Consider the following 16,131-nt stretch of genomic DNA (forward strand, 5'->3'; position numbering starts at 1 on the left):
CCTGGCTAGAGGTTTGTCAATTTTATTTATCCTTTCAAAAAACCAGCTCGTAGTTTTATTGATCTTTTTTATTGTTTTTTATCTCAATTTTATTTATTTCCCCTCTGATCTTTATTATTTCCTTCTTTCTCCTGATTTTGGGTTTTGTTCTTCTTTTTCTAATTCTTTTAGGTGATAGGTTAGGTTGTTTACTTGATGTTTTCCTTGTTTCTTGAAGAGGGCCTGTATCACTATGAACTTCCCTATTAGAACTGCCTTTGCTGTATCCCATAGATTTTTTAAAAACATCTTTATTGTAGTATAATTGCTTTACAATGGTGTTAGTTTCTGCTTTATAACAAAGTGAATCAGTTATACATATACATTTGTCCCCATCCCATAGATTTTTGTAAGGCTATGTTTTCATTGTTGTTTGTCTCAAAGTATTTTCTGATTTTTTCATTGACCCACTGGTTTTTTAATAGCATGATTATGATTAGTCTCCATGTAATGTTTTTTTTTTCCTGTTTTTCTTTCTGTGGTTGATTTCTAGTTTCTTACCATTGTGGTGAGAAAAGATGCTTGAAATAACTTCTATCCTCTTAAATGTGTTGATGCTTGTTTTGTGTCTTAGTATGTGGTCTATCCTAGAGAATGTTCCATGCACGATTGAAAAGAATGTGTATTCTGGGGTTTCTGGATGTAGTTTCCTGTAGATATCAATTAAGTCCAACTGTTATATTGTGTCATTTAGGATCTCTGTTGCCTTACTGATTTCCTGTATGGAAGATTGGTCCATTGATGTCAGTGTGGTGTTAAAGTATGCCACTATTATTGTATTTCTGTCAATTTCTCCTTTTATGTCTGTTAGTATTTGTTTTATACATTTAGATACTCCTATATTGGGTGCATATATGTTAATGAGTATAATATCTTCTTGTATTGACCCCCTTATCAATATCTAATGCCATTCTTTGCCCTTTGTTATAGACTTTGTTTTAAAGTCTATTTTGTCTGATATGAGTATTGCTACCCCTGCTTTTTTGTTGTTTTCATTTGCATGAAATATCTTTTTCCACCCCCTTGCTTTCAATCTGTGTGCCTTTCACCCTAAAGTGAGTCTTTTGTAGCAGCATATTATAGATTCTTGTGTTTTTTTATCCAATCTGCCACTCAATGTCTTTTAATTGGAGCATTTAGTCCATTGACATTTAAAGTAATTATTGATAAGATGTATTTATTACCATTTTAAACCTTATTTTCCAGCTGATTTTGTAGTTCTTCTTTGTTCCTTTCTTTTTGGTTTTCCTTTTGTGGTTTAATGGTTTTCTTTTGTATTATGTTTGAGTGCCTTTCTTTTTGGTTTTTGTGAATCTGTTGTATGTTTTTGATTTGTGGCTACTCTGGTTTTCAAGTATGTTAACCCAGAACTATATTTACTTGCTTTAGACTGATAGTCATGTAAGTTCAGACACATTCTAAATATATATATATATATATTTTTTACTCCCCTCTTCTGCATTTTGTGATTTTGATGTCCTATTTTACATCTTCATATTTATGTTTTTGCTGTTAATTGTAGTTATAATTGCTTTAACAACATTTTTTTATTGTTTTTTAATCTTTGCACTGGCTTATTTAAATGATGTTTAATCATTTTATATATTGGCCTATCCTATTGTGTTTTTCCCTTTCCTATAGATTCTTGCTTCTTTTATATTTAGAGAAGATCTTTAAACATTTCTTTTAGGTTAGCTTTAGTATTGCTGTATTCTTTCAGTTTCTGTCAGAGAAATTGTTTCTCCTTTCTTAAATGATAATATTGCTGGGTAGAGTATCCTAGGTTGCAGATTTTCCCCTTTCAGGACTTTGAATATATATTGACACTCCCTTCTGGCCTGCAAAGTTTCTGTAGAGAAATCAGCCTATGAGGGTTCCCTTGTAACTGACTCTTTGTTTTATTCTTGCTGACTTCAGAATCCTCTCTTTAACTTTTGCTATTTTAATTACGATATGTCTTGATATGGGTCTGTTTGGGTTCATCTTGTTCAGAACCCTCTGTGCTCCCTGTACCTGAATATCTCTTTCTTTATTTAGGTTTGGGAAGTGTTCAGCCATAATTTCTTCAAATACAATTTTTGATCCCTTTCTCTCTCTTTTTTTTTTCCTTCTGGAACTCTTATTACGTGTAGGTTAGCACACTTTATATAATACCATAGATCTCGTATGTTTCTTTCATTTTTAAAAAATTTATTTATCTTAGGCTGCGTTGGGTATTCATTGCTGTGCGTGGGCTTTCTCTAGTTGTGGCAAGCGGGGGCTACTCTTCATTGTGGTGTGCAGGCTTCTCATTGCAGTGGCTTCTCTTGTTGCGGAGCACGGGCTCTAGGTGCGCGGTCTTCAGTAGTTGTGCACTAACAACAGGCTCTGGGGTTAGGTCTGGACTACACTCCAGGCCCTGGGGGCTGTCTACACACAGCTAGACCGAGTCCTCTCCCAGCGTTCGTCCACAGAAGCCCAAGTTTCAGCTCCTACCTCCTCTGTATTCTAGCAGCTCCACCCAAAGTGCGTTTCAGGCTGGGAGGTGGGTAAGGTGGCAGCCATCACTACCAGTCTCTCTGTGCCCTGACTGCTAACAAGCCAGCACACACAGACTCCTCGTGGGCAGAGTCCAGGCCCGCTCCAGCTCCTCTATCTGTCCCGATGGACCCCCCAGCTAGTGAAGGGTTTCCAAGGGCGAGGGGCTGCCCATGCGGACCTTTCCTCTTTCACAGCTCCCTCCCAGGGGCACCTGTCCTGTCCCAATGCCTTTTTTATTTTGCGGGAATCTTTCTTCCAGCTTTGGCTGTGTAAGAGATCTTCTGCTAGATTTCAGTTGGTTTTCTGTGAGAATTGTTCCACCTGCAGTTGTATTTTTGATGTGTTTGTGGGGGGAGGTGAGCTCCACGTCCTCCTAATCTGCCATCTTGACCTCCTACTTTAGCGTCTCTCTTATATCTTTAGATAAGTGTAAAGATCAGCTTGTATTCCTTTGGTGTCTGCCAGCTGAACAGGGCAAAGGGACATCTACAAGGTGCTACCTGGCAGAAAGATGTCAGCTGTCACTAAAAATCCACAAGATAGATAGAGTCCAATATAATATTCTGGCTGAGGGGTCAAATTTGCTTATCGGGTGAAATGATACAGATAGAGATTGCATTTTGGTCTTCAAACACAAGTTGAAAACAACTAGGTAATCAGATAGCTACGTGGAATGATTGAGCACATAACTCAGTTGAAGAAAAGCAAGCATGTGATTTAAATAAAATGAGCAGGCTTAACTCGAAATCACTGTCAAATAATGTAAGAAATAAACTCCACAAATTATAAAAAATTGAATAATATGCATTTAAAGTCTCCTCTCAAATAAATAGTTTTTATTTCCATCTTGAAAATCAAAGCTTCAAGCAGAGAATTCCAGTGTGAATTGAACTTGGATAGTCCTAAGAAAGTCATTTGTTTGGTTCCTTAGATTTTCCACTTATGAAGAGATATTTGCCCTTCAAGTGAGCATTGCAAAGATTGTCTGTGTAAGACATTATTAATATAGTGTTCATAATGACATTTTCAAGTACAAAGATAAATAGGAATGTTATCAAAGTCACACAGCCTTTGCGAGTCCTATGCTGCTCCGCTGGAAGACCCCCATCCAGATGCTAGACTTCTTTATACCTAACCTTCTATGATCACGACAGGTCTCGGAAAACTGATGATTTAAATTCTTAACTTATGTCATTAGATGATAGCAACATAAAATTCAAGAGACCTCAGGCTACACATGATCTTAATTAAAAGCTTTTCTTCTTTTCCATTAGGCTTAGTGTCATTCTCAGACCAAATCTTTAAGTTAAATGAGAAACCCTAACGGACGACGAAGAAAATCAGTAACAGCAAATTGTATTCAAATATAAAATCATTACATACTTATGATTAAATGTTTAATAAATGATGAACCATTTAATTGAGAACAATCCCATTATGTGCACATTATAAACTTTTCTCATAAATCTGTTTCTGAAATACTGACATTTCATCATGTGCAAATCTTAGAAGCAACTCACATAGGAAAAAACAACAGTCTTGAACAGGTTTTGGAGAATGTAACAGTTTAAATAGGTAGCTGTATTTATACGTTGGGTGATTATAGTTTACTTTGTTCTTTTATAGTTTTTAGAGTAAATAGAACTGTCTCTGCTTCCGTTAACTTTAAATGTCATGTTAAGGATGTATAATCAAACTTTTAAGGGGCAAAATTATGAACCACATGGAGGGTGGAGGAAATTGCTTAGGTTAGGTACTGCTTCCAGGCTTTTCTAGAACTACCTGCATGACCTCGGGTTAAGCCCTTCAGTGTTGTGGGCAGATGCCTCATCTTTAACATCTGGAGGTTTGCCTAGATCTACTCAAGTCACTTTCAGTTCTCAAAATATCCAGTGGCTTAAATTCTGGTTTAATAATGATGTAATGTGAATAATAAACAGGTTTAACGTATTTGTTTTGAATTTTGACTTCAAGAATACTTACAGTTAAGGCTGGCGGTCCTGGAGGTCCCAGATCTCCCTAAAATAGATGAAAGAAAAGCTGCAATTACCAATAGTCCCTTTTTGCTCATGTTATTTATAAATTTTCTGAATGGATCAAAGCAATATCTAGATAAATCTGGAAGAAAAGTAGAATTTTACCTTGATAAAGGTCTCTGCACAATGAAAAATTGATCATGTGCTTTTAGCTCTCATGATATAAATATCGCCTTGTGCATCCCCATGCTTTCTGCAGCGGCAGAACTTGTTTTGAAAAGCTAAAATAATCTAGTTTCTATTCTTTTGTCTACTAATCCAAAATTAGAATATCTCTTCAAATATGGTTACTTGCCAATGGAGCAGCTGGAAATTGTCACAACGACAGATTATATTTCTGACAAAGTTAGCATGGGGATCAGAAGAAATAATAAGTGGGTCTCCCCACTTCATGCCTTCCAGCTGCAAGAGCAGTCCCACTGCCTCTTTTAAAGCTTTGCTGAACTGGCCTTGCACTTGCCAACAACGGTATGAGGCTTTGCCTATATTCATGTACTTTTAAATACTAATATTGCTTTGCTGACCTATGTGAATACAAATTACCAGGTGGATATACTGACAAACTATTCAAAATCTAAAAAATATAGTTAATCTAAAAGTTTATCATTTTCCAATTTATAAATATGTCACCTATATGCTTTATTGTATCAGCATCCTTATTTATTTCATGAGAACTCTTAGTCATTAAGATCAAGCATCACTGGGAAAGGCAAGATAGGGGTAAATGATTAAGAAGTACAAACTACTAAGCATGAAATAAATAAGCTACGAGGATATACTGTTCGGCACAGGGAATATAGCCAATATTTTACAATAACTTTAAATGGAGTATAATCTATAAAAATTTTGAATCACTATGCTGTACAACTGAAACTAATATAATATTGTAAATTAACTACACCTCAATAAGAGAAATTAAGTTTTTTTAAAAGGCAAGTCTTAGAATGTTAAATTTTGACAGACTCTTAGGGACCCTCCATCTCAACAAAACTCCTCATTTTGCAGACAAATAAATTGAATCCTGGAGTGCCGTTGGTGAATTGAATAAAGTCTTGCTTAAAAAAAAGTCAAGCATCACTGCCATAATCCCCCTTCAAATGGACCTTGTGGAACCAACACCATGTGGCATGGGGCACTGGCACGCTGTATGCTCGTGTTGGGAGTATCTCTATGACGTTCTCTTTTTTCATCTAACATAATCACCTCAAAAGTGAGGACTTAGCCTTGTGTAATCATTATTTTGGGAACAACTGAATAAAAATAACCGATAGCTGTTAAAGAACATCGATGGAGCTTAAATCAGTCATTGGGGACCAATTCGCAAAGTCAATTTTAATGTAGAGGTAAATATTGAAGATAGACAAAGATTTCTAAATGGGCTGAGAATGGAGAACAAAATACAGTGCAAAACGTCTACATGCACAATTGTCATCAAACTAGTATCATCCAAGGACCTTACTCAAAACAACTTTTGCTTTTTACTATCTCATAATTCTCTTTTCAAGGTCCCTGCCAATAGGCCACTATAAAATGACATATGAGGAAAGGTGTTAGGAAACGGGGCATTTAGATTAAGACTGAGATGCACAGTTAGCCTCCTTTCCCCCAAAGGTCGCCTGCTTCACCATTGTGGTAGCAGCTCAGTGCTATTGGCAAAGGTCTCCAGTACAGGACATGGCTGCTAATTTGGTGATGCAATACTTAATGCTGTTAAGCAAGGGAGAGAAAAGGGAAATCTTATAAACACAAATTAATGTCGACTAGCAATTGTGCATTTAATCTCCTCAAACTAATTAAATGAACCAAAAGGCTTTTCTTCTTGTTCAGATGCTTTTAACATAACAGCCTTTGGTTAATTTTAACAAAATTAACTTTTGGCAGTTAAACAGTATCAATGAAAAGTCACTTCATAGGTTCTCGGGGTTTTCTTAAGGAAAGATTGGCACTTTCCTGGGTGAATACGGTACCTTTTCTCCTTTGGGGCCAGGTGGACCACGCGGACCCACGTCACCTTTCAAACCCTGTGCAAAGAACACAGCCAATGTGATTTCTATATACAGTTCACAGAAAGCTGCAATTTCGAACAAGTCATTAGTCGCAAAATAAATCATAATTTACTGAACTCCCAAATCTCATCTTCAGTGTGTAGTATAGAAAAACTGGCTCTAAAATGATATACCACATCTGCGCTGTGGTGGGTACAGATACATTAAATCAGTGTGAGGCCGCAATACTGCATATTTGTGCAACTTTGCTTCCTGCTAAAATTACATTAATTCACCATCTGGGAGAACATCATTTAGGTCTATATGAGCTTCTAAGTATCCACTTGGGCTTAAATTCGTGGATGTTGTAAATACCTCTGATTTAGCATTGATTTGGCCTTTATAAAGCTTGCCCCCAAAATTCAAGATTTAAATCAAAAACATTTTTTCGTCTCTATCGAGAAATCTAATTGTGGGGAGGGGAAGGGATGAAGGATGTATTCTTTTCCCATCCCTCACAAAGCTGGAGCTAAAATGCAATCTCTCTCCTGTTTTAAAGTCTGGTTTAGTTTTCTAGCTCCTATTTCTTTTTTTTACCTGGATTTATAAAGCTATCAAATAAAACTATATAAGACATAGAGAGCATATCAGATAAATATATTCATGAGTCTTCTGAACTCTTGGGTGTTTTAGTAGGTATTTGGTTGATCCGATTCAGAAATGACAGCTGTGAGGAACACCACAGTAGATTTCACTGGAGGAGATCAGTGCTACAGTTGAATGTATTCACAGTGTAAACAGAAAGAAAATTAGATAGACACGTCCCAACTGTATGGTAAATAGGAATAAATATCTCTTCTCAGCCTTAATTTAACACATTGGGTGAGGGAAGAACAATAATGGAAAAAAGAAATATTCTGAAGCCACAGAAGGCACAGTAAATCCAAGCATCTTACTGTTCCTAGCTGAGGCATCCAGCTCTTACTGTTCTGACATTTTGTGGTGAATAAACAATGCCAAATGCCATCACTTGTAGCTACTCGATGTAGAAGCTGAGGATGAATTTAAAGCAACAAAAGTAAACGAGATATTTAAAATAATCTTGTTACAAAGAATATGTGAAAACTGTAGCCTTATACTTTAAGAAAAAAAATTTAATGGGTGAAAACATCTATTCAATCATTGGTTAAAACAAACACCTTTGTGGTGCATAAACAACTTTGTGGATAAAATTCATAGCTATGTTCCTTCCATCATTACCTCCAGGTATTTATAGAACAAGGATGAGTGAAAAATTAAATCATATTTGAGATGTGATATTCTCTTTATTATTTGAAATACCCATTCTTTCCCAAATCAAGCAACACATACTCTATTTATACATGCCTCTGGAGTAAAACTTGGCATCAACATATTCTGAACACTTGTGGAAAGAAAACAGCTATTTCTGTGATTACGGTTTATTCTTAGTTTGCTCATGCATTTATTCAGTAGACATTTACTGGATACCCTCTGTGCAGTCACTCCTACAGTTGTCAGATCTGTACTGCCCGATAGGTGGCCCTGGGCCTCATGTAGCTTTTCACCCTTGAAACGTGGCTAGTCTGAATGGAAATGTGCCGTGAGTGTGCAATACCATCGGGGTTTCAATATTTGGTACAAAAAAGAATGTACAGTAGCTCATTAATAATTTTTCTGTTGATTACGTATTGAAAAGATAACATTGTGGATATGGGATTAAATAAGATATATTATTAAAATTAGTTTCACCTGTTTTTTTACTTTTTACAATGTGGCTATAAGAAAGTATAGTATATTTACCTTTGTCTTGAAATTATAATATTACATTTTAAAATATAATATATTATACTTTATTGGTATTAGAGAGTGTTATTGAGAGACACAAAAAAGAACAGGAAGTTGACAAAGACCCCCTCCTTAACGAAACTTGAGCCAGGACTCAACTTCGGCCCCATCCTGTCTGTCCTTGGCTTGCTTGGCTCAGTTTTAGCAAGAATCTTGTTAAGTCAGTTTAGAAAGAATTCCCCAGCCTTGATACCTGATCAAGTCCCTCATCCCCCTCTTTGATGCATAAGTCTTTGGTGTGCCTTTAGCAAGAATCCTCTTAAGGCAGTTTAGAGAAAATCCCCCAGCCTTGATGTCTGCTCTTAGTAATATTCCATTCGCTGACTACATCGCTCTACTCCTTTGCTATAAATTCCCACTCATCCTTGTTGTATTCAGTTGAGCCCAATCTCTCTTCCCTATTGCAATACTCATATTGCAATAATCTTGAATTAAAAATCTTCTTTACCATTTTAACAAGTATCATAATAATTTTTTCGATAACAAAGTCAGGATTCCTGCCCCAATGGAATTCACGTTATAGAGGAGGGTGACCGACAATGAACAGGTCCACGGGCTGAATGTGATGAGTGTGGGGCAGACGCTGCTATTTCAGTGAGGGTAGTGGTTGGAAACGGGCTCTGGGTGGAGGAGATGTTTGTTTCACAGGATCCAGTCATGCAGTGATCCTGGAAAAAAGTGTTGGGGCAAGCGGAGGGACGGGTGGGTGAGGCAACAGCAAGCACAAAAGCCCTCTAGGTGGAAGGAGTGTCATGAGCTGGTAAGGAGGTAAAGAGCAGGAGATGAAATCAAGGTTAGTCAAGGGTCACAGCACATAGAGAACTGCAGGCCCTGGAGAGAAGCATGGGTTTTGTTCTAAGTGCAAGGGGAAGCCACTTAGGGTTTTAGCCTAGAAATGGCATGATTTGACTGTGTTTCCAAAAAAAGATAGTTTTGGCTACAACATGAAAGTAGATTGTACACAGCAAAAGCAGAAGCAGAAAAGGGGGTCTTGCAGCTTTGCAAACAAGAGAGCAAGATGGCTGAGGATGGACTTGCAGAAGCGCTGGAGGTAGGGCCAGGGAAAGGGAGGGACCAAGGCTGATGTGTACTTGGCTTAAGTGACTGGCTATTCCACTCACTGACCACATCTCTCTATTCCTTGGCCATAAAACCCCACTCATCCTTGTATTCAGAGTTGAGCCCAATCTCTCTTCCCTATTGCAATACTCATATTGTGATAATCTTCAATTAGAAGCCTTCTTTACCATTTTAAAAAACCCTCAGAACAGGAGAAAGTGTTTGCAAATGAAGCAACTGACAAAGAATTAATCTCCAAAATGTACAAGCAGCTCATGCAGCTCAATATCAAAAAAACAAACAACCCAATCCCAAAGTGGGCAGAAGACCTAAACAGACATTTCTCCAAAGAAGATATACAGATTGCTGACAAACACATGAAAGGATGATCAACATCACTAATTATTAGAAAAATGCAAATCAAAACTACAATGAGGTATCACCTCATACCAGTCAGAATGGCCATAATCAAAAAATCTACAAACAATAAATGCTACAGATGGTGTGGAGAAGAGGGAACGCTCTTACACTGTTGGTGGGAATGTAAATTGATAGAGCCATTATGGAGAACAGTATGGAGGTTCCTTAAAAAAGTAAAAATAGGGCTTCCCTGGTGGCACAGTGGTTGAGAGTCCGCCTGCCGATGCAGGGGACACGGGTTCGTGCCCCGTTCCGGAAGGATCCCACATGCCGAAGAGTGGCTGGGCCCATGAGCCATGGCCGCTGAGCCTACGCGTCCGGAGCCTGTGCTCCGCGGCGGGAGAGCCCACAGCAGGGAGAGGCCCACGTACCGCAAAAAAAAAAAAAAAAAACTAAACTAAAAATAAAGTTACCATATGATCCAGCAATCCCACTCCTGGGCATATACCCTGAGAAAACCATAATTCAGAAAGAGTCATGTACCACAATGTTCATTGCAGCTCTATTGACAATAGCCAGGACATGGAAGCAACCTAAGTGTCCATCAACAGATGAATGGATAAAGAAGATGTGGCACATATACACAATGGAATATTACTCAGCCATAAAAAGAAATGAAACTGAGTTATTTGTAGTGATGTGGATGGACCTAGAGTCTGTCATACAGAGTGAAGTAAGTCAGAAAGAGAAAAACAAATTCTGTATATGCTAACACATATATATGGAATCTAAAAAAAAAAGATTCTGAAGAACGTAGGGGCATGACAGGAATAAAGACGCAGACGTAGAGAATGGACTTGAGGACATGGGTAGGGGGAAGGGTAAGCTGGGACCGAAATGAGAGAGTGGCATGGACATATATACACCACCAAATGTAGAATAGATAGCTAGTGGGAAGCAGCCACATAGCACAGGGAGATCAGCTCTGTGCTTTGTGAACACTTAGAGGGGTGGGATAGGAAGGGTGGGAGGGAGGGAGATGCAAGAGGGAGGAGATATGGGGATATATGTATATGTATAGCTGATTCACTTTGTTATAAAGCAGAAACTAACACACCATTGTAAAGCAATTATACTGCAATAAAGATATTAAAAACAAAAAGCCTTCTTTACCATTTTAACAACGGTCAGAGTGCCATTTACTGCTGAGAAATTTACTAAAAAGAGGTATTCTCTCTTCTTGCTGGTAGAACATCATCCCGAGAAAAAACAAACATGAAGAAAGAAATGGTGGAGAAAGACATCAACTTTCTATTTACGCAACCAATATTATGGAACATCTACACACATGCAAGACTGAACCCAGTACTCCTACGAAGAGATAAGTAGGAAGTCATTGTTTTATTTATTTACTTATTTATTTTTTGAATTTGATTTTTTATACAGAAGGTATCTATTAGTCATCCATTTCATACACATTAGTGTATATGTGTCAATCCCAATCTCCCAATTCATCCCACCACCAGTGCCCCCCGCACTTCCCCCCATGGTGTCCATACATTTATTCTCTACATTTGTGTCTCTATTTCTTCCCTACAAACCAGTTCATCTGTACCACTTTTCTAGGTTTCACATATATGCGTTAATATACAATATTTGTTTTTCTCTTTCTGACTTACTTCACTCTATATGACAGTCTCTAGATCCATCCACGTCTCAACAAATGACCCAATTTCGTTACTTTTATGGCTGAATAATATTCCATTGTATATATGTACCACATCTTCTTTATCCATTCATCTGTCGATGGGCATTTAGGTTGCTTCCATGACCTGGCTATTGTAAACAGTGCTGCAGTGAACATTGGGGTGCATGTGTCTTTTTGAATTATGGTTTTCTCTGGGTATGTGCCCAGGAGAGGGATTGCTGGATCACATGATAATTTTATTTTCAGTTTTATAACGAACCTCCATACAGTTCTCCATAGTGGCTGTATCAATTTACATTCCCACCAACAGTGCAAGAGGGTTTCCTTTGCTCCACACCCTCTTCAGCATTTTCTGTTTGTAGATTTTCTAATGATGCCCATTCTAACTGGTGTGAGGTGATACCTCATTGTAGTTTTGATTCGCATTTCTCTAATAATTAGTGATGTTGAGCAGCTTTTCATGTGCTTCTTGGCCATCTGTCTATCTTCTTTGGAGAAATGTCTATTTAGGTCTTCTGCCCATTTTTGGATTGGGTTGTTTGTTTTTTTAATATTGAGCTGCATGAGCTGTTTAAATATTTTGGAGATTAATTCTTTGTCCGTTGATTTGTCTGCAAATATTTTCTCGCATTCTGAGGGTTGTCTTTTCGTCTTGTTTATGGTTTCCTTTCCTGTGCAAAAGCTTGGAAGTTGCATTAGGTCCCATTTGTTTATTTTTGTTTTTATTTCCATTTCTCTAGGAGGTGGATCCAAAAAGATCTTACTGTGATTTATGTCAAACAGTGTTCTTCCTATGTTTCCTCTAAGTGTTTTATAGTGTCCGGTCTTAGATTTAGGTCTCTAATCCATTTTGAGTTTATTTTTGTGTATGGTGTTAGGGAGTGTTCTAATTTAATTGTTTTACTTGTAGCTGTCCAGTTTCCCCAGCACCACTTATTGAAAAGACTGTCTTTTCTCCATTGTATATCCTTGCCTCCTTTGTCATACATTAGCTGACCATAGGTATGTGGGTTTATCTCTGGGTTTTCTATCTTGTTCCATTAATCTATATTTCTGTTTTTGTGCCAGTACCATACTGTCTTGATTACTGTAGCTTTGTAGTATAGTCTGAAGTCAGGGATTCTGATTCCTCCAGCTCCGCTTTTCTCCCTCAGGACTGCTTTGGCTGTTTGGGGTCCTTTGTGTCTCCATACAAATTTTAAGATTTTTTGTTGTAGTTCTGTAAAAAATGCTGTTGGTAATTTGACAGGGATTGCATTGAATCTGTAGATTGCTTTGGGTAGTATAGTCATTTTCACAATATTACTTCTTCCAATCGAAGAATATTGTATATCTCTCCACCCGTTGGTATCATCTTTAATTTCTTTCATCAGTGTCTTATAGTTTTCTGCATACAGGCCTTTTGTCTCCCTAGGTAGGTTTATTCTTAGGTATTTTATTCTTTTTATTGCAATGGTAAATGGGAGTGTTTCCTTAATTTCTCATTCAGATTTTTCATCATCAGTATATAGGAATGCAAGAGATTTCTGTGCATTAATTTTGTATCCTGCAACTTTACCAAATTCATTGATTAGCTCCAGTAGTTTTCTACTAGAAACTACTAGTTTTCTAGTAGTTTTCTAGGTGGCATCATTAGGATTCTCTATGTAGAGTATCATGTCAACTGCAAGCAGTGACAGTTTTACTTCTTCTTTTCCAATTTGTAGTCCTTTTATTTCGTTTTCTTCTCTGATTGCCACGGCTAGGACTTCCAAAACTATGTTGAATAATAGTGGTGAGAGTGACATCCTTGTATTGTTCCTAATCTTAGAGGAAATGCTTTCAGGTTTTCACCATTGATAATAATGTTGCTGTAGGTTTGTCGTACATGGCCTTTATTACGTTGAGGTAGGTTCCCTCTATGCCCACTTTCTGGAGAGTTTTTATCATAAATGGGTGTTGAATTTTGTCAAAAGCTTTTTCTGCATCTATTGAGAATATCATATGGTTTTTCTCCTTCAATTTGTTAACATGGTGTATCAAATTGATTGATTTGCATATATTGAAGAATCCTTGCATCCCTGGGATAATTCCCACTTGATCATGGTGTATGATCCTTTTAATGTGCTCTTGGATTCTGTTTGCTAGTATTTTTTGAGGATTTTTGCATCTATATTCATGAGTGATATTGGTCTGTAATTTTCTTTTTTTGTAGTATCTTTGTCTGGTTTTGGTATCAGGGTGATTGATGGTGGCCTCATAGAATCAGTTAGGGAGTGTTCCTTCCTCCACAATTTTTTGGAAGAGTTTGAGAAGCATGGGTGTTAGCTCTTCTCTAAATGTTTGAGAGAATACACCTTTATGCCATCTGGTCCTGGATTTTTGTTTGTTGGAAGATATTTAATCACAGTTTCAATTTCATTACTTGTGATTGGTCTGTTCATATTTTCTATTTCTTCCTGATTCAGTCTTGGAAGGTTATACCTTTCTAAGAATTTGTCCATTTCTTCCAGTTGTCCATTTTTTTGGCATAGAATTGCTTGTAGTAGTCTCTTAGGATGCTTTGCATTTCTTTGGTGTCTGTTGTTACTTTTCCTTTTGCCTTTCTAATTCTTTTGATTTGAGTCTTCCTTTTTTTCTTGATGAGTCTGGCTAATGGTTTATCAATATTATCTTCTCATAGAACCAGCTTTTAGTTTTATTGATCTTTGCTATTGTCTTCTTTGTTTCTATTTCATTTATTTCTGCTCTGATCTTTATGATTTCTTTCCTTCTGCTAACTTTGGGTTTTGTTTGCTCTACTTTCTCTAGTTCCTTTAGGTGTAAGGTTAGATTGTTTATTTGAGATTTTTCTTGTTTCTTGAGGTAAGCTTGTATAGCTATAAACTTCCCTCTTAGAACTGCTTTTGCTGCATCCCATAGGTTTTGGATCGTCGTGTTTTCATTGTCATTTGTCCCTATGTATTTTTTCATTTCCTATTTGATTTCTTCAGTGATCTCTTAGTTATTTAGTAATGTATTGTTTAGCCTCCATGTGTTTGTGTTTTTTACGTTTTTTTCCCTGTAATTGATTTCTAATCTCATGGTGTTGTGGTTGGAAAAGATGCTTGATATGATTTCAATTTTTTTAAATTTACTGAGGCTTGACTTGTGACCCAAGATGTGATCTATCCTGGAGAATGTTCCATGCGCACTTGAGTAGAAAGTGTAATCTGCTGTTTTGGATGGAATGTCATATAAATGTCAATTAAATCTATCTGGTCTATTATGTCATTTAAAGCTTGTGATTCCTTATTTATTATCATTTTGGATGATCTGACCATTGGTGCAAGTGAGGTGTTAAAGTCCCCCACTATTATTGTGTTACTGTCGATTTCCTCTTTTAGGGCTGTTAGCAGTTGCCTTATGTATTGAGGTGCTCCTATGTTGTGTGCATATATATTTATAATTGTTATATCTTCTTCTTGGATTGATCCCTTGATCATTATATAGTGTCCTTCCTTGTCTCTTGTAACATTCTTTATTTTAAAGTCTATATTATCTGATATGGGTATCGCTACTCCAGCTTTCTTTTGATTTCCATTTGCATGGAGTATCTTTTTCCATCCCCTCACTTTCAGTCTGTGTGTGCCCCTAGGTCTGAAGTGGGTCTCTTGTAGACAGCATATATATGGGTCTTGTTTTTGTATCCATTCAGCAAGCCTGTGTCTTTTGGTTGGAGCATTTAATACATTCACATTTAGGTAATTATTGATATGTATGTTCCTATGACCATTTTCTCAATTGTTTTGGGTTTGTTTTTGTAGGTCCTTTTCTTCTCTTGTGTTTTCTACTTAGAGAAGTTCCTTTAGCATTTGTTGTAGAGCTGGTTTTGTGGTGCTGAAATCTCTTTGCTTTTGCTTGTCTGTAAAGCTTTTGATTTCTCCATCGAATCTGAATGGGATCCTTGCTGGGTAGAGTAATCTTGGTTGTAGGTTCTTCCGTTTCATCACTTTAAGTATATCATGCTACTCCCTTCTGGCTTGTAGAGTTTCTGCTGAGAAATCAGCTGTTACCCTTATGGGAGTTCCCTTGTATGTTATTTGTCATTTTTCCCTTGCTGCTTTCAATAATTCTTTGTCTTTAATTTTTGCCAATTTGACTACTATGTGTCTCGGCATGTTTCTCCTTGGGTTTATTGTGTATGGGACTCTCTATGCTTCCTGGACTTCGGTGGCTATTTCCTTTCCCATGTTAGGGAAGTTTTCGACTATAACCTCTTCAAATATCTTCTCAGGTCCTTTCTCTCTCTCTTCTCCTTCTTGGACCCCTATAATGCAAATGTTGTTGCGTTTAATGTTATCCCAGAGGTCTCTTAGGCTGTCTTCATTTCTTTTCATTCTTTTTTCTTTATTCTGTTCAACAGCAGTGAATTCCACCATTCTGTCTTCCAGGTTACTTATCCGTTCTTCTGCCTCAGTCATTCTGCTATTGATTCCTTCTAGTGTAGTTTTCCTTTCAGTTATTGTATTGTTCATCTCTGTTTGTTTGTTCTTTAATTCTTCTAGGTCTTTGTTAAACATTTCTTGCATCTTCTCGA

General features: G+C 37.2%; 1 protein-coding gene across 1 annotated transcript in view; it reads right to left on the reverse strand.

Annotated features, from left to right (window-relative positions):
- Positions 1-16,131, reverse strand: part of COL19A1 (collagen type XIX alpha 1 chain) — a 351,475-nt gene that overhangs the window by 187,159 nt on the left and 148,185 nt on the right. Inside the window, exons 12-13 of the mRNA XM_060030452.1 lie at positions 6,563-6,616; positions 4,543-4,578 (exon numbers count right to left, since the gene is read on the reverse strand). Of these exons, the coding sequence (XP_059886435.1) occupies positions 4,543-4,578; positions 6,563-6,616 (90 nt within the window). The remainder of the gene's footprint in view (positions 1-4,542; positions 4,579-6,562; positions 6,617-16,131) is intronic.

The sequence above is a fragment of the Delphinus delphis genome, chromosome 14 (assembly GCF_949987515.2).
Source record: "Delphinus delphis chromosome 14, mDelDel1.2, whole genome shotgun sequence".
Classification (NCBI taxonomy): Eukaryota; Metazoa; Chordata; class Mammalia; order Artiodactyla; family Delphinidae; genus Delphinus; species Delphinus delphis.